Below are 25,051 nucleotides of genomic sequence, written 5' to 3'. Positions count from 1 at the left end.
TTACAAGATTGGTGATGATGAAGGGAAAAAACTGTTCGGAAAACCTTTTTGGAAGTAAAATATAATTATTAGTTTACTTTTTTGTTCGCTCCGTTTATTTGGTGGACCTTAGAGAGCATACTTAACCTAGGTATATACATTTTATAAGGCGATATCATTATAGTGATAGGAGGTTACATTTTTAAAAATATTTTGGGCAGAGATTAATCCTACTTATTAAAAAAATTGAACAATATTTGCAATCGATTTCAGAACCCACAATTTATCAAATTCTATTCTTTGATTTAATGATAACATATATATTTTAATAAATCAATTTATTTACTAAACCGAAAATGGATACATGCATGTTATAAATAGGTGCAAAAACCATACAAGGTGTGTCTGTGCCAACATGTTAATAAAAATATATCTTTAAATTCATAAAAATTAAAGCTCAATCAGCCATCAACACAGTTATTGGAGTGTCCTAAAAGTTCCACTGAGAATTTCTGTGCACATACAAAAAATAAACTACTAATAGTGGATTCCAAAATCTCAGAATAAAATATTTTTTTTAATATACATATAAGATGTGTAATATTACTAAAAAAAACAATGAAAACAGCAAAATTGACCTTATAATAAATAAATGACAAATATTGACTAAAACACAAAATATCAAACACAAATATCTGACACATAGCCAAACACCCGAAACAAACATATAAATAAAATAATAAATTAAACATCGAGATAGCATTTACTAACAGAAGTAGACCAGTATCTATATGAAACCACCTTGTAAATTACTCCACTCCCTTTAAAATTAGCTTAAAAACTCTATAATTGGTCAAATTAGAAAAGAGTATTGGCAAATTGTTGTACAATTTTGGGTACAAGCACTTGTAAAGACATACCACCGTATTTATTTTTAAATCTGGCTGAGAACAATGTAGTTGTTACCTACTAATCATCCTGCAATTATGATTTATATGCATAGTTTGTTTCTGCTGCACACATTAAAATCATCAATAAATATATACTATACTGTAAATATTTTGGATTTTAATGTAATCTAATTCATTAATATGCGTGATAGAGTGTTTTATAATTTTACTTTGTTAGATAATTAAATGTATACAATTAGACATAAGAACACTTATTTGCTTGATTTGATTATTGGTATACAATTTGACAAATGTTTAGGTAAGAGACGGCATTCTACCTTTTTAAGAGGTTCAAGAATTGATATACAGTATAGTGTAATCTTTCCAACTTGCTAATAGAGCGTTGTCTGAGGTACCAACACTTTAATAGATTACATCTCAGACTGGGGCCAATTTCAGGTTCTTAACAATTTTCCAACACTAGCTAACTCACCTTTCCTGTGGCACATAAAACGGCTAGGCTTCAAAATACTTAAATTACATTATCTAGCCAGCAAACACTTCCTATGAAACAAATAAACGAAAAGATAATGATTGAGATTGATTTATTTACAATTAGTTATATTTATATTTTTCTACGATATTCGGACACATATTTTTAGATATTACTTTAAAGAAATTGAAGTATTATTCCCTGGAACTGTAACTAAATATATGACAAGTCAATCGTTTATCTTAAGTTTAAGAACTTTTCATTGCGCTAACATTTGTAATTTCTTCTTCCAGAATAAAATTACTTGTCGGTTTTTTTTGTTTTTGTGGGGACTAAAATAATAACATACAGAGATGCTAGACTAGCGTCTTACCGTGAAAACCAAAATAATTGGCAAACATAATTCATGCAGCATCGGTAGAAACAATAAAAAGCCGACACTTTCGTGTTTTAAAGAAAACGCGTTGGTATAGTCCTACTATCAGTTCCTTTTCATATATACATGATTAAAAATTCATTTTAAATCATGTAGAAAACCGGTTCAACTGAAATGATTATTTTATCGAAACATTTTTAAAGCGTTGACATGAAAACAGAACTAGTGTATTAAAGTATATTGCATACTTCTCATTATTTTATAGTAATCCCATGGTATACTTCGCACTCCTAACCAGAAAATATGGTAGTCTTAGGTTTATTTGTTGGTAGAGATTTTATTATTTTTTAATGAAACGGGAAAAGGTAAAAGTGGAAAGCTCCTAACTCTGCGAACCATGTTTACCTATTGAATAAGCCAACACTCAACTCCAAGATAAATAAAACTGTTACTCAAATTCATTCTCTCTTCGGCTAGAATGGTTAAATTGCTTTTAAAGGTTGTAGTTTTTAGCCAATTTCCTATATCAAGCTGTTACCATAGGTGGCACTGTCAGACCTAGACTAAAAACGATTTACCTTTTTTATTTGGTGTCCACCAGGAGCCAAAAATACCATTTGTTATCATTTTCTTACTTATACAAAATTTAATGTGTATACTGTTGTGATAATAAGTAGTATTATACAAGCAGAAATTTCAAACGTAGATTTCAGGAACATGTTCGAGCACATAAATACAAAAATTGAACGAGTATGAAGTAAAACTATCGGACATTTTTATTGATAACCAAACATAAATATCAAAATTTAGGACAACATCTAGCAATAATTTCACTTGAACAAACCAAATAACAATTAATTATTGAGTTCAAATATTCCATATGATTACAATAAAAAGATCACGATAATATTCTTAACGCGATGTAAATTCAAAATGAAAACCCAATATATGAAAAATCATATATAAACAAAATATCCACGTTTGTTACAAGACAACATGGCGAAACACCTACTTCCAGGAAGCGTGGCATACGGATTAAGATATTTTTTTTCAGTGAAGTTTAAGTTAGGTGTGAGTTTTTGTGCTTGTACAGAAGGCAGGTAGATTCGTTTAATCTTCTAGAATAATTTTGATCATGACATGGATATGTCATAAATGAGTAATTATCACCAACAACAAGAAACCTATTAAAGGTCCTAGTTCCAGTTTTAGGTACTAATTTTGTAAATTTTTGCTTGGCTAAACTATATTCTTTCATTGTAATTATTTAATGGCAACGACACGAAATGGAACAACGAAAAATGTTTGTCACAAAAAAATAAAGTAAAGCAGCCACTCCGTTTGCTAAACTGTTTATTTATTTTTCTTGTGATGTATAGATCAATGGAATGTCTTATTGAGTAAAGTTCAACAATATAAACTTTACGGTACGACCAAGAGTCTGGCAAGGGCAGCTGGAGACACATTGACCCAGTCCTTGTCTGTCGACCTTGTTGTCTGAAATGTTACTTTTGACGAACTAATAAATATATGTAAATAAGTCACTGAAGCCTTCACGATTTTTAAACGACTAGACGAGTTTCTAGAATATTTCTAAACGTTGTTTTTGACTTTAAAAACCGAATGGAAATGAAATATACTTGGCAATGAGAAGCACTTCCACGGTTTCTTTAATCTGTCATCGTTAATAGGCGTGTTTGTCATTTCAGCGGTGTGAAAAATGTCCTCACAACATCAAATGTGAAAGTTTCTTTAAGTTTTACATGAATGTTAACCATTACATATTTTGCAATTACTTATGAGTGTTTCTACGTAGAAGTAAAACTATAGTTTTTAACTGAAAGAATTGTAGATATAGATTGAACATTTTATGGGCTAAAAACAAGATAACTTTTGTATGAGAGATTTTATTGCCATAATGTTCTAATGCTACAATATTTGGTCTTTATTATATTATACACTTTTTAGATATATATTTAATGCCAAGTAATAGCGTTTACATTTTCAACTACAAATGCAAATGGAACCAAACCATGTATACTCAATACAGACAAGCAGCAATTTTAAATTGAGGTTTCACTCTAAAGCTAACAGAAGGGTTGCTGACTGGATGTTTCAAGCAAAGATACTAATTTATAAAAAAATGAGGATTTTAGGTGGAGGTTATCTTCCTTTTAGCAATTAGTTGAAGGTCGTAGCTTTTGAAATTGACTTATTTTTAAAATTGCATTTTTATTCAGTTAATTTTATTTAATCATTAATAACCCAATAAAACCAATAAATGTAAAAGATAAATTTAATTTATTTAATCTTACTAGTTTAACTTAAATTTATTCACACCCAAGCATTAAATTAGAATAATAGTGTAAGATAAGACTCTTGTTTATTAATTTGAATGCATGTTCGTATTACATCACTAATACTAAAATAAATTGTGTCGAGTTTTATTTACTTGTATTTGCATGATTGACAGATGGAATGAATGTTTGCTAAACCGCAAGAGAATTGTGGTTAATAGCTGGGGTCTAAGAACCTGACATTTTGACTTGGTTGAATACAGCTGTGGTAAGTCCTTCCATGACAGTTTTCTAAGGTTCGCTGGCCTGTATATGTTAAATACGCTGCTGACGGACAAAAATCCGCTGCTGACGGGCAATTGTACAAAAATAGAAATTCCCATGGCTTGGCAATGAGAAGCACTTCCACGGTCTCTTTAATCTGTCATCGTTAATAGGCAGGCGTGTTTGCCATTTCAGCGGTGTGAAAAATGTCATCACAACATCAAATGTGAAAGTATCTCCGAGTGCTCACGCAGTTGGGGGGACAAAAGCGCCATCTTCAAAGAGGAAAGGGAAACAATCAGATGAAGGTTTGCCATTAATGTTCACGCCTATAATGATTCTAGAACTTTGTTACAAAAGGAGACTTTCACAAGGCGAGATGGAATGGTTTACAGACGGTTCTGAAACAACCAGGGCCGATGGAGTTCAGGGAGTGAGGCCTAAATGGTTTTAGGACACTGCATGAAGGAATGATTAGGAACCTTAAGACTTGGTTTTAAATAACGTTTTATTCAAACTTTAACAAATCGGAACCTAAACCACATAAACAACATTGGAACAGCGATTATCACTGAACATATGAAAACACCATCTATTCTAAATATTCTAATACATTTAAATAGTCTTGTCAAAGACAGTGGAATTGATTTTTAGCAAAAGCAAATCAGTATGTCTCTTGGTAAGTAGGGTCATCTTTCTATGTTCGGAAAGAAATGCCATCTCGGAAAGTTTCTGAGAAATCATGAGATTTGAATACGATTTTATCGGGAGTGCCAAGCAACCCTAAAAGCCCTTGTGGGGTTGCTTGGCACTCAGGATACGGTTAGTTTAGGAATGTCATCTGCAGGTTAGGGGAGGCCAGCCCAGTCACACCCTGCTGGGTTCATGAACATTATAAATATCAGCTACTGGCTACATACTCACAGGCCCTATTCCCTAGAAGACACTAGTCTGTCCGCCCTACATTTTAATAACAGTAACTAGAGCAATACATCGATTTTAAAATGACCAAGAAAATATGTGATGTGTATTGAAGTTTTCCTATTATTAAGTTTTGTATGGCTAAACACAAGGTTTAAAATTAGTAGTAATTGAAATGGAACTAAATAAAATGTGTATATACATTATTGGTTTATATTTTATTGGTATTCATGTTTTAGTTGCGTTTACCAACTTCAAATTAAAAGAAATAAAATATATGTACTACTTTATTTTAAATAATAAATACATTCATCATGGACTGTCTAACTCATTTTGTTGTTATTTTGTAAGAAAAGTAAATAGAAGATTAGTTAATGTACTCGCTTGTCTATTGCGTGAGGGCCGGGACTGTGAATAAAACTAAAGTTAATAAATGAATTTACAATTTATTAAAAAGAGGAGAAGCTAAAGTCAATCAAACAAAATACAATGATAATATATAAATCGAATACAGTTAAACAAGGGGAAATGAACCAGCACAGTGAATAGACAAATGAATAAGGTAAAATTATACTTTATACTAACAAATAAATTGGTAATTGGAGTTAATATGAATTAAAAATATAAAACAAAAAATAAAATATTAAATAACCTTCAAAAATAAGGAAGTAAATTGAATAGAATTAAAACAAAGTTTGAAACTCTAACTTCTAAAGCCTTAAATTAATTATCCCTGAGTAAGCGAGCAGGACTTACATTTTTAGATTAAATAATTATAAAATTGACATACTTTTGGGTTGATGCACTGGACAATTCACAAAATAATTTTTAATCTGCCTTTAAAGGCAACAGGCCATGGTTAAAATATCACTTAACCTCGCGAATCACTCGCGACCGAAAACTTCGACTCCCGAACGCGGTGACCCGACCGAAGACTTCCTGGAGACTGCCTTTCCTGGGTTTTTGGTGGAATAGACGTCCCCCTGTCCGCCTATAGAGACAGCCAATCAGAGGGTGTGATCGTTGGTTAATCTTCTCTGATTGGTTAAGACAGTCCACGTGGACTTGATGTGCAGATGTCAAAAAGTACATAGCTTGCAGATTGTCTTCTGTCTCTCTCCACGATTGATGCATCGGCAGCTAAACGTTACACCACCGTGGGACAGGAAATGTATAGACGGACGGGAAGTTATGGATAGGATTACTGAGATCTGTGGAAGAATATGCTGTAGTTACAACTGTAACTAGTTAAACAGCTCAGGTATTTTGTTTAGTAATCAATTTTGGGAGGAGAGAGTTTTTAATTTCCAACCATAGGATTAGCTACGATTTAATAATAGTTTAGAAAACAAGGAATAAAATAAATCCTACGGATAATTAAAACTTAATCCCGTGGATGTTCAGTGAAAGTTACAAGACAGCTGTAATCCTTGCATAACTTAACTTAAATTTGTCTGCTTCACTTTCTTGAATCCCTAATAATGACTTTCCTTTATATCTGTTTCATAATAAATTAAATCCACTCCTTGACTTTAATATTTATTTATTGCCATGTATTGAACTTCCCTGATATCCGTTATATTTTAGCATATTAACAAAATCCTCTTCATAATTTTCTTTATGTTTATTGCCCTGCATGGACTAGTTATGCTTAATGCTATTTATTTTCAGCTCAGGTTAAACATTTTATAATAGGGGATTTTACCTTTCTGTATGTTCTATTTCAAACATTGTTTAGGATAGTTATATTAATTTTATAAACTAGATAACGTAAAGAAAATGGCAGAATATCATAGGTATGTAAGCGCAAAAGAAGTCAACAGCCCTATTTCAATGACAAGCCACTCAAAAATAATTATTTTTTACTAACTAGTTTGCATTACATTGACGTGGAATGATTATCAATTAATTAATAATCACCTGTGTCGTTACATGACTAAGCTTATAGCGGTGAATGTTGAGCAGCTTATATATTGAACGGTTCACGTAATCCAAATCAAATACTTTTACTTCTGCTATCCACCTAACATTTTACCTTATAATAATAATTATCATTATAAAACAATGTTCATTTCCATCTAATTAAATATTATAAAATACTTTTATTTATTCTTTTCATCGTTAATAATTAACCATAGAATAGACTAAATCATTAAAATAGCTTGAGTTAAAACCAGACTTTACGACACATTGCAAGGAAAAATCTAGTTTATGTTCTTCGATTGATTTTATGATGTAAAACATTGAGTAGCTATAGAAAACCCGTTTGAAAAACTATTTTACGTAAAAAGTTTGAACCTGCATTATCTAGAAAATATATTAAACCCTAAAAGATACAGAATGATATGCGAGGAATATCAATATACAATGACAAATTTAGTCAAAGGAATATGTAATTGATATTACTGTTGATATTATATAAAATGTTATCTTAAATGGTAAATTACAGTTAATTTTACTTAAAAAAATAAACTTTTTTGAGTAAGCTACTGGTCACAACTAGGGCGATGATGGTGTCACACAGACACCGAAACTAGTTGTGCTAACAACAAAATTGGATTGCTTTATAGCAGGTATTTAAACCTTTTCTAATATTATTTGGCAATTCGGAGGCTAACAACTACAATGAAATCTATAGCAGTTTTCTTTTTTTTAAGTAGTCCTTTAGTTTGACTTAAAAGTTTATTTGTTTGGTAAAATTTATTAATTTGTTTAGTCACATCAGTGGTTTAATAAATGGCACTCATTTGAGATTTTCAAGGGTTCAAGATTACCATAATTGGAGTAGTACATCTTGTGAGTATTTCAAATTACTACATTAATAACAGTTCTGTTCTTGCAAACAAAATCTAAATTAAGAAGTCAAACTCGGAGATGGTTACAATGAATACAATGAATACAATGAATACAATGAATACAATGAATTTATTTGGCCAATCAACAACAAAATTGTTACAGGCTATGTCAATGTACAAGCATAATGTACAAGCATAAAAAAATAAATATCATGAGTTAAAAATCAAACCAACCAAAAATCGATCAAAACCAACCATGTGAAAAAAAAATATGTTCAAGACCATGCACAAAAAGATACAAAGCAAAACAAATGCAGTTCATCAAAATGCATGCACCATGCAAAAACAGCAAACAGGTTGTTTAGAGGAAAACTTAGGCTACTCAACTAAATACAGTTTCAAAAAACTCTTTAAATTTGAAAAAAGGATTTTCAATTAGCCAGTCTAATATTACGGTTTGGAAGTTCTTTCTTTCCAGATTTCTCACATGACCAGGAAGGTGGTTGAACAGTTTTATTCCTGAAACAGGGTATGACCTAGCTCTTTTATCAGTCCTGGACCGAGGAATGACAAGCTTAGAACTAAACCTAGTGTCATGATTGTGCACTGAACTGGTTACATGTAAGTCATTCATGCTGTTCTTAATACTAACAAGGCATTGGAATATATACATATTTACAACTGTCAGAATTCTTTGTCTCTTAAACAAGGGCTTACTGTGTTCTTTATAGTGAGCATGACAGAGAATCCTTACTGCCTTCTTTTGCAGTCGCAGGATCTTTTCGACATTGGGTGAGTGGCCCCACAAAATTAACCCATAGGATATGTGAGGTTGGAAAAATGCAAAGAAGGACATTCTAAGGGTACTCTGTGGCAATTGGTCACTTAGACGTCTTAAAAGATGTACTACTCTACTTAGTTTAGTACAGACTTGGCTTATGTGGTCTTTCCAATTGAGACAGGGGTCAAGGGTTATACCAAGGAGTTTGACAGGCTCTTGGAAAGGAACAATCTGGGAATCACATAGGCTAAATGTTATGTACTGTGTTTTCTCATTATTGAGCACTAATTTATTGTCAACAAACCAATTTGAGGCTGACTCAAAAATCTTCTTAACAGACAGCTCTGCTTGTTCACGGGTCGCTTTACATGATATAAGGGAAGTATCATCTGCATACAACATGCAATTACCTTCAAGTCTGGTATAGAGGTCATTGATTGTTACTAAAAATAACAGAGGTCCCATAATGGAACCTTGCGGAACCCCGTGTCTTACAGCTAATGGTTTAGATGTAATACCATTCCAACTTACAACCTGTTGGCGATCACTGAGGTAGGATTTGACCAATCTCAGAGCACTGCCTTCTAGGCCATATTTTCCCAATTTCAGGAGCAAAATTTCATGTGACACGCAATCAAAAGCGCGAGAGAGGTCACAAAGTATTACGGAGGTAGATTTCTTAGACTCAAAAGCATCAACAATTAATTGTACAATAGAATCAACAGCCAATATAGTGGATTTGGCTTTCCTGAAGCCAAATTGACCAGGCACCAGAAGGCTGTGTGCTTCAAGATGGTCGTACAATTTAGCAAACATAATAGCTTCAAACAGTTTAGAAAATACAGGAATCAACGATATTGGTCGATAACTTGCAACATTGTCACGGGACCCTTTTTTATAGACAGGCACAGTTCTAGAGACTTTTAATGGAGCAGGAAAAATACCAACTAAAAAGCATACATTAACCAAATGGGCTAGTATAGGTGCCAGTGCCCACACAATGTGTTTCAAAAGATTAGGTGTCATGCCATACACATCTTTACTGTTAGAGAGTTTAAAGCCCATAACAGCATTAATAATGTCTTGGACCGATACATGTTTCCATTCAAAAGTAGGTGCACCATCAGGTATGCTTGACAGGATCACAGGAGAGGATTGCGTTATATTTGGAATGGTTGACAAGATGGACTCAACAGACTCAACAAAGTACGAATTGAATTCATCAGCAGATGCAAAAGACGGATCAAGAATATCAGACTTTGTTTGAGGTCTATTTTGATTTATTAAATTCCAGGCCGCCTTACAGGGATTGGAAGCCCCTGTTATGTATGCGGCATTTGAGTTGATCTTTGCATCCCTCACATTCTTACGGTATTGTGTTCTAAGCAGCTTAAGCAAGTTAGACAGATCAGGTCTTACACTAACTAAATCATTAACTAAAGTTATCATGTTCTTTAGCCTAGAGAGTTCAGGGGTATACCAGTCCTTAACAACAGGCAAACCATTATTTTTAGAAACCCCTGACTTGCCAACATGCACCTTTTTACATTTTATTGGGAAAAAATGATCAAAGGCCATGTTGAAGTTGACATGAAAAAACATGAAAGCATCATTTGCCGTCAATGCTTTGATTTCATCAAACCAGAAATGTACATTCAGTTCTAGGTATTCTATAAGTTTAAATTCTGCCTCCTCACTGTAGACTCTGAAGGATACCACTTTTGAGGACACCTGGTGATGTTGATCCACATTCGGAGTAGTGACCGACAGCAGAACATGCTTGTGATCTGCAATACTGTCCACACTTACCGCAGCCACATAGTCCCATCTGTCCAAGTTAGTTAGAAAAGTGTCCAAAGATGCAGGACCCCTAGTTGGTTCGATGATTGAAGGGAATATATTAAAAGTTCGCATCAAATTTACAAAATCAGACGCGTAGTTGTCAGAGCTAAGCAAATTGATATTATGATCGGTTCCAATCACCACAAAGAGGCCTAAGGTTGTAAGGTAACTTAGACAAAGTTCAAGCAATTCAAAAAATCTATATACATTACCACTAGGAGAGCGATACATGCTTATTACCGCCATTGAAAGATTTGGCAGCACTACACCTGCAAATTCAACCTGGAGATCCTCAGAGAAACCACTTAAGTCCAAAGGTTTATAATTACCTGCAAGTTTGTTACTGAGATACACAGCCACCCCACCAGTAGCTGACTGCCTGCAACGGTATGCTGCTAGTTTTAAATTACTAACTGTATTGTAAAACTGAATTTCATCACTTAAGAGCCAATGCTCGCAAATACACAAAATATCAATGTTCTTCTCAATGCTTAAAATTTCGATTTCATTAGTTTTATTTCGCATGCACTGAATGTTTATTGTGCAAAGATTTATCATAGGCCTAGCAGCAGTACTCTTTTCAGCTATGAATGATTTTTCCCTAAAAAAGTTCGAGAAGGGAAAAACCCAGTCCTAGGAGTATTTTGCCTTTCAATGAACTCCCTTACAAGAATGTCTTTAGGCCAAAAAGTATGTGACAACACCTTAGATGTTAGTTCAGAAGTGACACCGATTTTAAAGGACTTATACCTGCCGAACCGAGATTTCAACTCAACACACTCAGCATTTACAACCCCAGAGGTCTTCAAATAATCACAAATGTCATCTTTGGAACAGTTAGGACTAACTTTGGACACAAATATCCAGTCCAGTTTACTTACTGCCCTAACCTTACATGTAATGTCATCTACCTTTGACCCAATTATTGGTTGTTTCCGGGTTTTATTTTTAAATCTCTTACCATGCCACTCGTTCCAAATAGTAAACTTTTCGTGTATTAACTCATATTATATCTAATTCAAGTAATTTTCGATGATTAGATTTGTATGGTTTGATTAATAATTGCATAATTTCATTTTATGTATGTAAATATTAATTTATTATTTAAGTTATCAGGATAGGCACGGGCAGGGGGGCCTATGCGGGACGATGATTGGCAACATAGATGAAAATACACCTTTTGAATACGATTCTTGCTTGGAGCTGGATAATGTTTTTGAAAGCGAAATTTTTTTTAATGAACCCCCAATAAATAGTAGTCTTAAAATATTTCACACGAACATCAGAAGTTTCTCAAAAAATTTTGACAATTTATCAGTGTATTTACAGTCTTTGAATGCTAATCTAGATATCATCGTCTTATCAGAGTGTTGGTTGAGCGGGGGGGAGGTGGGTCACTTGTACGGGTTTGACTGTACAATGACAGATACACAAAACAACAAAAATGACGGAGTCATTGTTTTCATCAACAAACAACTGTCTGCTACCGTAACACAAGTAAACATCAACCGAGTTTTTGGTATTTCTTTGGAATTCAGTCTTTTTAATAAAACATTCAATCTGTTAGCTGTTTATAGGACTTTTGATTGTGAAATTGATCATTTTATATCTGGTTTGGAATGCTATTATAATCGCATAAGTAAAGATACTAACTGTATCTTTTTGGGTGATATTAACATCGACTTACACAAAACTGATGCAATAACGGATCGTTACTTAAACACTTTACTAGGCGCTGGACTAGTCCAGTGCATCGACAAGCCGACCAGAGTGACACACAACACATCTACTTGTATTGACCACATTTTTGTCCGTTTCCAAGATATGAGACGAGTCAAATCTGCTGTCATACACTCTCATATCACTGACCATTACAGCACTGCTCTTACAATCACTAACACCATTCATACACCTACAGGAACTGAAACTCAGTCACAGAACCAATTTCGCACCTACATTGATCACGCTACATTAACTGAACATATTACAAAAACAGACTGGAGTCCAATCATGAGCAATCACGAGGTTAATCAGTGCACAGCATGTTTTTGTTCGACACTGAGTAACTGCATCAAAGCCTCAACTAAAACAATCAAACATCACTCTACAAGATTTAAAAAAATAAAGCCTTGGATTACCGTAGATCTCATAAAATTAATTCGAAAACGAGACAAGCTAAGTAAAAAGATCAAAACCCAACCGTTTAATTTATTACTACTAGATAGATTCAGGGCCCTGCGCCTATCTTTAAATCAAAACATAAAAATTGCAAAGAAAAATTATTATAGGGGTAAAATTTCAGAATCTAACAGGGATCCAAAATTATTTTGGGGCATAGTTAGTGAAATATCAGGCAGGAATTGCACTAAGGACCATTTCCCATTTGAAAAAGTTTTACCTGGTTCTTCGAATAATGCGAACATTAAGATTAAAATAGCAAACGATTTCAATAACTTTTTTACATCAGTAGGTTCTAAATTGGCCAACTCAATAAATTCAGCTGGGGCTCCAGTCGTAAACGACGCTGACTTCTCACTTGACACGAATTTTACATTCAACACGGTCACACACGCTGACATAGAACGTTACGTCCAGGGTCTGCGCGGAGGGTCTGCACCTGGCCATGATGGTATCTCGGCCTTTGTTCTTAAAGAAAACATCCACGCTCTATGTGCTCCTCTTCTGCACATTGTCAATATTAGCCTGACATCTGGTATATTCCCAAACGAGCTGAAATTGGCCAAGATCATTCCATTGCACAAATCTAATGATTTCACAGACATGAATAACTATCGTCCGATTTCTTTGTTAAGTGTAATTGCTAAGCTTTTAGAGAAAATTGCCAAAGACCAACTTGTTTTTTACCTCCACCAGTGCAATATTTTAAGTGAAAATCAGTATGGTTTCAGGAGTGACAAAAACATATCTGATGCTTTATTTGATATTAATAAATACATTAACGAGGCAATTTATGGCAACAAACGAAGCATGTTAATTTTCTTAGACTTGAAAAAAGCTTTTGACTCAGTGGACAGAAGTAGATTGTTGCGTAAACTTGAGCTTGTCGGGGTGCGTGGCACCTCGCTCGCTTGGTTCAGCAGCTACCTCTCTGATAGGCTGCAAACTGTCGCACTTGGTGAAGTGGCAAGCGATGTATTGTCAGTGGAGTATGGTGTAGTCCAGGGTTCGACCCTTGGTCCTGTTTTATTCCTCATTTATATTAATAATATTTCTAAAATTCAAACAGAAGGAAAATTAACATTATTTGCTGATGATACTCTAATATTTGTAACCGGAGCATCCTGGGAGGAGGTGAAAAACAAGGCAGAATCAGACCTCTGTTTACTAAAAAAATGGCTTGATCAAAATGTATTGTCCCTTAATATATCTAAAACAAAATTTATGCCAATTTCATTACGCAAGATAACCGAATACAAACTTGATAACCTAACTATTCATGTCTGTGGAAATCATTTCAATAACTCTTGTTTTTGTAGCAAAATTGAAAAAGTTGATTCATACAAATATCTTGGTATTGTTTTTGATTCAAAGATGAAATGGTCGGAACATGTTGAATACCTGAAAAATAAATTACGTAAATATATTTATGCATTTAGGCAACTTAGTGATATTCTCGAAGAGCAAGAAATTAAAATAGCATATTATGCATATGTTCAATCATTGTTGTCTTTTGGAATTATTGCTTTTGGTGGTGCTTACAAAACTATCTTGCAACCTGTTTTTGTAGTGCAGAAAACAATACTTAAAGTTGCTTTTAAAAAACACTTTAGATATTCAACTGACGATCTTTTTGTAGAATCGGGAGTTTTGACAGTCAGGCAGTTATTTTTAAAATTTATTTTAGTTCACATGTACAAAAACTTTGATAATATTTTTGTAAAAATTACTCATTCCCACAATACGCGCTTTTCTCGAAATGTTGGTGTAAGTGTTCCACAAACTTTCAAATCATTTTCAAATACGAATTGCTTTCACTTAACCCAAATCATTTATCGTAACATGTGTAACAGATATCAAAATGTCAACATTCTAAATTCACCCTCTCTCTCTCTATTTAAGAAGCATGTTGTGGGGTGGCTTGTTGGTCTGAGTACAGAGGACACCGAGGCCGTTATCGCGTTGGGCGGACCTGACCGTTGACCCTACACAATCACTGATACACCACTTTCACTGACTGACTAATACACTACACCCCACCTCTCCTCTTCAACCTTCACCAGATATTATAAATTACCTCTGTTTGCACAAAGAGTTTTTTTTTTTTTTTTACCGTCAATTTATTCCAGAACACTAAAAATTCAGCTTCAAGCAAGACAAATAAAAAAAAAGGTTTAAATTATACGATTTTTTTCTCCTATATATTTTTTACTTCCCATTTAAATTAATCTTTTCGCAACTCAGTCTACGCACAGGCCCTGCCTATGTAGACTTTTTCCTTTCTTATAGAATGTATTTTTTTTTAACACTTTTATTTACTTATTTCTACAGTATATAATTTTTGTTTTGTTAGCTAGTTAGTAATATTTTGCTGTTTCATATTTAAGAAAAGAAAAAAATACAATGTACTTGTCTGTAAATAATTAATGGGAAATAAAATATTATTTCATTTCATTTCATTTCATTTCATTTCATTTCATTTCCATGTAGGTTGGTCGTTATTTTTCTGTCCCTCAGAAGGACCTGATCCAAGAAAAGGTGGAAATTTGGTATCATAATTGCTATTTCTGCCATGAATAACACTATTGACACTGACAGCTTCAATTTCAGGTTTGTTTACATCAGAATCAGATACGGTTGTAGAGTTCGATACATCGATATGTTGGTTCGATAGTTGATCAACCGCTGTGGTCGATAGTCGTTCACGTTCGAGTACAATCGAGTCTTTACCGCTTCGCGTCTGTACAGGCAGACGACGACGACAGATGTCTAGATCCTGGGCTTGATTTTGAACTAGGTTATGTAGTTGATTATGTTTAGAGTTTATCTCGTCAATGCGATCATTCAAACACAGATTATCATCCACAACACCCTTTACAACACTAACCAGCTTCTGGACAGTATCGTGGAGATTAAATATATCCTCGACATCCCATTCTCTGGAAACTATCTTGTCAATTTTTGAAGTACAAGTTGTGCAGTACCACTTCACTTTCTCCGATAAACTATTGATTTGCAAATATTCATCATTGTTTATTCCCACACACGTTGGATGGTACCATTTGCGGCAAAATCCATCACAAAGCAAACCATTATCTTCATGGGTAATTATTACTGAACAATTAAAACACGGACTGTCTTCGCTCTCGACTTCAACCATCATTCACAGCAGACGACAGCAGATGTTACTGCGAGTAAAGCCCTGGATACAAAATAACGATGCTGTCAGTCAAGTGACGCAGATGTGAGCTGAACAAATGTTGGAGTAAGATCACAGAAATATTTGTAATACTTTGTGGGTTGTTATTTATTCACAGCAAAATCACAATTTTACAAACAATTACATGCATAAAGATTTGTGGATTATATTAATACTTAATACATGTAATAACCTTAACATTTTGCTCTATAAATGCATGCTAACGCTAATTAACAAATTTAGCTGGGATTAACAACAACAAAAGAGTGTTAAAAATTTTCTTACGGTGAACATACAACACCGGCAAAACAAGAAAAAACATGCAATAGTCTTGGTTTTGAATTAAACATGAAACATGAATGAAACATTGCAAATGTAAAATACCCCCGCAGCAAACCTGCAGTCTAAGCGAATTTCCCGTTACCTGGCTGGATTTCTACTAAACTATTCCCTAAAAGTTCCTAACAGATTTATTTCCTATTTAAATAACATTAATTTGAGTGAGTACTTTAAAAGGAGTAGGTTTATGGTTAAATGCTACAGGGAAGATATTGAGGTGTGTTTTTTATTGAAATGTTGATGGCTTAGTATGAAATAAACAAAATTTATAAATTTCATTAACATATATCCATAAACAAGCAAATTACAATTACTTATTCAGTTGGATAATTATTTTTGGGCATCACTCACTTTATTGAAATCAGGAGAACACAGTCCTTGTCACACAACAGTTAGTTATACACACACGTTGATAACAAATAAAATAAAATACAGACTTAAGTTTGCTAAAAGTAATTTTATTTTTATTTTTGTATTTTTTATCAATGTGTGCGTACAATGAACTTTTGTGTGACAAGGACTGTGCTCTCCTGATTTCAATAAGGTGAGTGATGCCCAAAAATACTTGTCTACCTGAATTATTGACCTCACCTAAAAACCATTTCGTTTAGAAATAGTTTATTAGTTCTCCATAAGAATAACATGGGAATTTTAAGTTTACAATTTTGTAAATTATCTCCTTAACCATTGGGTATACAACAACACTTCAACATACAAAATTATTTATTTTCTTAAGCTTTACAAAATAGTTTGGAGAGAAATTATGGAATTGTGTTTTTAGGGTCAAAATAGGAAAAATCAATTTTTACCCCTAAAAGAACCCCGTTTGTTGCACGTTTGTATAAAATTTCATCAAAATCGGATAATTTTTGCTCGAGTTATCGTGCTTACGGATATATATCTAAATTTGAACGGATGGTGTTTTTGGCCTCTAGGGACCTCAAAATAAATCGGTCCCAGATCTACCATGAAACCATGAAATTCCATGTACCATGAAACCTATAGGTAATAGGTTATTCCCTATATGGGAATTTCGCTAAAATGTGAAAACTTAACAGTACAAATATAAATTATAAAAATTTAACAATAACAATACTGTATGAACAGTGCACAATAATATTGACCAGATTGCTATGATAGTAAATTTAAACAATATTGATATGAACAGGAATCGAGATGAAAGTATATCAAATATAAATTGAACACTTAACAGCGAAAATATAAATTTCCATAAGAAAAAATAGCAATAACAAGACAGTATTAAAGGGTGACAATATTGGACTAGAATAAAATTATGGCTTCAATAAAGAAACTAGGAGAAGATCATGTGGTAGTGGAGGAAAAGTAATTGATAAATTAACACAAATTTATCCCCAGTACTCTGCTTTCGCCCCCTGACACACAATACAGCGCAGAAACTAGAAGAAGGGCAGGTATCCACCCTCAGTTGGAGAAGATCCTCTTCAGTGCAGCTTCACTGTCATTAAAGAATTCACAATCGTGATGCTGAGTTAGAGTATCATCCTGACGATGAAGTCTTGGAACAGGACTGTGATGTAGCTGGTTGAATACGATATAGATGGAACAACCCCTGGGAAATGTAATAATAATTTAAATGAGAAACAGGTTTTGTTGGATTTTTTTAGCTTATTTTACTTATGATTATACACAAAACTTTGCACTTTTTTAATTCATAATATACATGATATAAGAGTAAAATGTCGCTATGATGTGTTTAAAAGTGTAATTTTTCTAAAATAAAACGTATTAATTGAACGGTAATGTGTTATGCTTAGCTAAAGCTGTAAAATACAACATTACAACTTCGTCTTACCTGAAGAAGAAAAAAATTAAGATCAGACCTTAGGCTAATCAAACAATAACAATAAATGTTATCAAACTGCCATGGTAAATTTTCAGAAAGTTAAATATAAGTTAAATGATAAGTTGTGTAAACCCTTTTGGTAATTTCTTGAGAAACATTTACGGTTAAGTGCTAGGTTTGGTGTATACCAAAGTTTTACATTGTTCCTTTGGAAGAGCTTTTAGTCATTTTAAATTGCTACCTACTTAACAAGTTTGTTATAAAGTACTATCTCGTATTTTGGCTTAATTTTTTTTTTTTTTAATATTGCATGTTCAAGATAAACAACTGAACAACGCAGCTTTGATTATGTAATGTTATTTTTAATTTCTATATTTCATAGCCTATATTATACATCCTTCATTAGTTTTACTGTGTGAAATATCGTAATAAAATGTTTTCCCCATTAAGTCATGGTAAAAATCACTGAAACTTAATAAAATCATTATTAGCATGGAAACTTAGTTAAAAAGCCCCTTTAAATCATTAGTATTATTTTACACTTATGATTTAAAATCAAGAGTCCTTTTTGAAGTAATATTGTTGGTTATTCAATAATAGATTGAAAGCCTTTTAAGACAGTTAAAAAAAAGGGTAAATTTCCTCGACCGTTAATAGTCCTTTTCTTTTGGCGTGACGTCACTAGCTTGCTGTTCGTCGGCGTACCAGTTAAAAACAGGTATAACGCTAATATTCCAGCCGTGAATTTATGTTAATAACCGTGTATTCATATTTGGATTTATTGCCATAATTAGCTTTCCACCGTGTTTATAATATTATACTATATTTAATTCTGTAAAAGAGAAGTTCATTAGTTAAAGTCAGTCACGCAAAGATCTATATTTAGTTTTAATACCAATAACTAACCTCAACCTATATTATGTTCAAAAGGAATAAAAGCCTTGTCAAATAATAAAAAAGTCCTTATAAAATAATAAAACAGTGACGTCACAGCGCCGACCGAACACGTTGACCGGCAGTCTAGACGCTACATTCACCCGGTCGCGACGCATCATCCTAAGTTACCATTAATCCGTATTATCGTTGTAAATGTACCTTTTTTATGTGACTATGTTCGTGTTCGTGTGCGTGTTTGCGTGTGAATGTACCATGTGTGAATCGACGACCTTCAGATGAAGTGATTATTTTGACATCCACTGGACGCCTGATGATGACTTCTGTATGAAGTCGAAACTAGTTGCGTGACGAAAAATTGCAACTATTGGATTACTAGAAGCAGGTATTTAAACCAATTTATAATAAAAAAAGGTTAAATACTCGTTGTACCGTCTGTGATCCGTACTTAGGTGCAACCTTGGTTGCTGACTAACTACGGATCACCATCAGGTACAACAGGTAACCTTTTTATTATTTGTAAACATCGTGATCCAGAGGCTAAATATGTTTCTATTAGGTGTTTGTCAAGCAAAAATAGCATACAACTACAAGAAAATCAAGTTAAAACTATCAAGACCGTTGATAACCTTTACCTCAACCAAAGATGTCTAGATTACGGACTAGGACCAAATATGTAGCAATTAGGAACAAAGAAACTATCATGGCTGATAAAATAGCTAAAAGAACTGCAAAAATGTTCAAAAATGTGGATTAAGGTCCAGTCATGACTCATCTTTTGCCGACTGCACCACGTGACCGCTCAGAGTATTATAATTTGGCCAAATTTAATGTTAATGTTTTCGTGTTCATATAAGTATTATTTCACGACTCTTCACAACCCCAGGAATGTAGAGGATTTTCGTTTTGGTTGTAAACCTAAAAATTAACCTTTAAGGTTCGAAACCTAGGTCGCTGACTAAATGCGAATCACCGACAGTACAACATGTATTTAAACATTTTTCTATAAAAAACGTGATCTAGAGGCTGAACGTGTAAACTTTATACGCAAACCTACGTAAATGCCTTTTTGTAAAAAAAAACAAAAAAACCACTTAAAATTATGACGCAGATATACTTATAACTTTTTTGTTGTTTTATTGTTTTTGAAAGTCAATATTCAAGACAAAATCATTGTACTCCAAAGCGGCTCAAACTGCAGAGTTGGAAGTTATACTGAAGCGCCTTAGGTAGTTTGAAGACTATCTTATCGCATAGTTAACTGTAGTAATGTGACAGAGTTCTAAGAGAATCTTCCTGTACAGTCCAAACAGCAATACAACATTACAGTAAAGTCAACAAAGTAACACACACCTACCTTTTTCAAAAAGAAACAAAATAATTTTAAATGAAAACATTAAATCATTTAAATTTAATAGATGTATAAATGTAATATCTACGTCTAACTATTGACTGCTTTTACATACCATAAATTTTGCAACAATAAATTTTTTTAAACAATGTAACCTAAGCATAAGAAATCTGAACAACAATAAAACCTAAAGGATATGAATATAATGATTCCTAAATTTTTATGAAATCAATAATGTATACGTGTTATTGCTTTGATACAAATATTAAAAATAAACACGAATATTGGAAATAACAAATAAGATAATTATCAAAATATACCAGGTTTTTTTAAGTTACCACAAAGATTCAGATTGGTCTAGACCTTTAAGATCAAAATGAGCATAAAGTTAGTCGAGCAATTGCATTCATGGACGTGTTACGTAAAGAATATTAAGGAATAGTGTTTCGGGCCTTTAGGGACATCAACATGAAAAATAATACCCCCGCCACAGCGAACCTGCCGACTAAGCGAATTTCCATTTGTCTGAATTGATTTTTAATTAAATCTATTTAAATAACACGAGGTGATAGCCCGTCCTACGCACGGGAGTAGTCAGTTAAAACTGTGTAGGCCTATAATTCAGAACAGCTATAGTTTACACCTATAAAGACAAATTTTATTGCAGCCTTGAGTAGAAAGAGTAATTATCAATTGAGAAGTGTATAGGTCTAGTCAATGATATCACCTTCCATCGCATACCTGCCTCTTCCATAATCAATATCACCACAATACAATTACTCATACACAATTTCCAGTAGGTCTGAATTGAAACTCCCTAAAATAAAACGAAAACATCCAATAAAATTTACAGTACACATAATTATAACGTTGGTGTCCTGACATCATTAAACGAATCGTCCACACAAATCCTCTATTATGTCAATTTCACTGCATAAATTGCTGAATAAATAAGTGTAAACAAAGAAAAGTAAACACAACAACATATTAGTTTGTTTTGTAAACAGCTGAGTCAAAAATAAAATAATATTCATTTGAACAAAATAACTGGTCACATGTTGAAGGAATTTAAAAAGTAAAAACGCTAGTAAAGCTAGTGACGTAATTTAATTGTCTATTGATAATCAAACCACCGCAAACCACCCTCATTGAATCAATGTACATCGTAATTCCCCATATTCATTTATTTAAACTATACAATATTCAGCGCCTACAAACGTAACCACAACTAAACACACGCCAAACAACTTTTTATATTTCATAAAAGGATGGTTAGTCTAATTGCAGTATCCTAGGTCAATGATGACGTTGTGTTCAATCTATGTCATTCATCTGTATATCTTTGGATAAAACCCGTCTGAGGTTGTGGTGGTAATTTAAAATCGTATTCCTGAGGATTCTTGATATCCATCTTTATGACATCAATATTTCCGGCCTAATCCAAACAAAGTTCAAGGATTCAAAAACATTGATTGTAAACAATAAGCTGCCAAGATGAATTAAAACATGTATAAATTGTGATTTTCCTACCCTTTCCATAGAAGTTGAGGAGTAAAATAATTTGCATATTACTTTTTTTTTACTCGTGTAAAGAGCCTCGACTTGTATACATCGATGGTGTTACTTATCTTACTTATTTCCTATATTCAATGGCAAAATCAGAGTAAATAACTTCATAGCTCTATAGGGCATTTTTATAATTAACCAGCTGTTAGTTAAAACAAATTATATTGCACTAAAACAAACCGAAGATTACAAAGATTCATTTAAAAAATAATTTTAACATCCTAGTATTTTACTATGTATATTTAAATAATCCGTCATCCTCTTATCGAAGGATTGAACGTATCAATGATTTGCATTACACATAGTATAAATAAGTAAACCCTTAGTATATCTTTTAATTTGATCCAAATGCTGAATTTGTGACACAAAAGCTGAATGTTTACAGCTGTTATGTTAAGCAAATTATTTTATGCCAAAAGCTAGTTTAGAATCTTAGCATCGGCTGCTAGACTTTTTAAAAATTAAAACCTAATTTCTAAAAAACTGGGACCCTAAACTAAAATTATGGCTTCGACATTCCCTAGTTCTCAAAATTATCTTTCTTTCAACACAAAAATCATGAAAATCCGTTGAGTGGTTGATTCAGAATCGTGAAATAAAAAAAACACTGTTTCGTTTTAATATTATAGATTAGGTTTAACGAGTACCTAAGTTTGCTGCTACAAGGAAACTACTGTGGGGCTTTTTAGTAAAATATTAATAGCTTAGTGTAAAATGAATAATTTGCCAAGTTTTATCAAAATATATCCATAAACAAGCAAATTACAACATTTTACAATATTCTCCATAAGAATAACATTGGAATTTTAAATCTGTGTCCAACCGTCCAAAAACCTCTCATTTCACCTGTTATTTGTCTTTGTCATGAGCAAGTAGAAGTAGAAATTTTAAACTCAAACTATGACGAACTTGCATTCATGAATTTCAAAACATAGGCCTACTGTAGACTATGAATCCATCTCCTAAAAGCCGTTTAGTGACTTTATAAAGCCATTTCTAACGGCTAGAACTGTGCCCAATTGTCCTAAAACCTCCCATTTCACCTGTTATTATGTCATGCAAGCAAGTAGACACGTTTTTGAACTTAACCTTTTTCTCTATTCCTATTATCGAATTCATTAATAGCATTGACTATATAAACTTTAACACTAGTGTGTTATATAGTCAATGGTAGGCTACTGGTGCAACCGCTGATGGCTGATTGATGCCTGTGTAAAGTTAGTGGCTAGCAGACAATTTGACAACTAACTATGGAACATCAGGAAATTAGCTGTTTCCCCGTCCTCACTCGCGCGCTCGGCGCTCGCCTTTGCCCTAGCATGTCAACAGCTGACTGCTGTAAAAATTTGATGATGCGTACAACTTTCCATAGCGTAATATTGTTTTATTCGTTATGCTAGTGTCCACAAAGATTATCTATGTGGGACTTAATACTACTCCTGCCATCGCTTTTAAGTTTGATAAAAACTACATTGATGTCTGGTTATTAGATTGCGTATTTTAAGGACGAAATGTACGTTTAAATTTTTTTTTTCAGGGTCCAAAGGGGGGCTTTAGTCCCTGTAGCCCCCCCCCCCTTTGGAACCGCCACTGCTGCTTGGCAAGTGTAATTCTGTGAACAATAGTAGTTGGATTGATAGGTAAGATTAAGGTCATCATGTATTTTAAGAGAATGGATCATTGTGGAAAGTGGCAAAACTCTGTCTTTTCTGTAAAACTTTACCTGTTGAAAATCACTTCCCACGATTGGATTTAAAGCAATGTCGCCAATCACCTTAGCCTTTTGGCAGTTTATATACACATATTCTCCATTTCTTCGCAAATGTTTTGTAGTCAAGTCACTCCTTTTGTCCATCTGCACAGAAACCCTTCACTTACACCACGGCCATGGTTAAGCCCTCCAGCAATTTTCATTACTCTCATAAGGGATTGCTCTAGAGAATAGGCATGTCCAGTCAGAATCTCTATTGAAAGCAGTGCATATATTGTACTAAACAACTCTTTTAATCCACTTCCATCCATGATGTAATCTATTGTCTTCAGAAATGACATAATTAGTTGGAACCCACCTATTCTGATAATGACATTGTCAAAATAATAATCAATTTGTAGACTAACTACTTGTTGGTCAAAAGTGTACACAGTTGCTTGTTGATTCACAGATTTGCACTGTTTAAAGTTAGTAGTGCCGTGTATTATGTTGTATTATTAAAACGTTTTTATTAGCTCGCTTTCTTGTCCGGTACAAACTTTGCAATCAATTTTATACTAAATTCCCGATGAGCTAGAGACTTGAAACTTGAAACATAGCTCACAAATGGAAGGCAATGCAATATTATATCATTTAATTTTCATATTTTCCTTGGGTTACGCCCCATGGGCTTGTTTTTATTAACTCGCTTTCTTGCAAATTTTGATACTCTCCGATAAGCTAGAGACTTGAAACTTTAAGCATAGCTCACAAAGGGATGACAAAACAATATTATATCATTTTCATTTAATTTTCATATTTCCCTTTGGGCTACGACCTATAGGCTTGTTTTTATTACCTCGCTTTCCTACAAATTTTGATATCAATTTTAAACGAAGTTCCCGATGAGCTAGAGACTTGAAATTTGAAATATAGCTCACAAATGGATGACAATGCAATATTATATCATTTAATTTTCATACTTCCCTTGGGCTACGCCCCATGGTGAGGCCAACGTAAACTACGTTAGTTTACGTTGGCCCCACCCATGGGCTTCCAAATTTTCCATGTTTACATTTTGAAAGAATGTAAATAAATCAATTAATTAATATAATTAATATATAATATATATATAATTATATATATATATAATTAATAATATAAAATAAAATAATAATAATAATAATAAAATAATATTAATAAAATATATAATTAATAATAATATATATATATATATAATTAATATTTAATATATAATTAATATATTAAATCAATTAATCAATTAATTTTTAAGTCAGCTGTAAATACTTCAATTTGACAGTTCGAAGAGCAGAGTTTAAGAGGTACAGGACACAGGTTATGCTCCCAAGA

General features: G+C 33.2%; 1 protein-coding gene across 1 annotated transcript in view; it reads right to left on the bottom strand.

Annotated features, from left to right (window-relative positions):
- Positions 1-16,952: 16,952 nt before the first annotated feature.
- LOC128988985 (uncharacterized) overlaps positions 16,953-25,051 on the bottom strand; it is a 388,279-nt gene continuing 380,180 nt past the window's right edge. The window contains exon 12 of the mRNA XM_054410870.1: positions 16,953-17,945. Within this exon, the coding sequence (XP_054266845.1) occupies positions 17,874-17,945 (72 nt within the window). The 3' untranslated portion in view covers positions 16,953-17,873. The remainder of the gene's footprint in view (positions 17,946-25,051) is intronic.

Source organism: Macrosteles quadrilineatus, unplaced genomic scaffold (assembly GCF_028750875.1).
Source record: "Macrosteles quadrilineatus isolate MER2022 unplaced genomic scaffold, UCM_ALF_1.0 Scaffold_1__1_contigs__length_201487025, whole genome shotgun sequence".
NCBI classification, from domain to species: domain Eukaryota; kingdom Metazoa; phylum Arthropoda; class Insecta; order Hemiptera; family Cicadellidae; genus Macrosteles; species Macrosteles quadrilineatus.
Note: the sequence above shows the minus strand (reverse complement) of the source record. Positions and strands in the feature narration are given on the sequence as shown.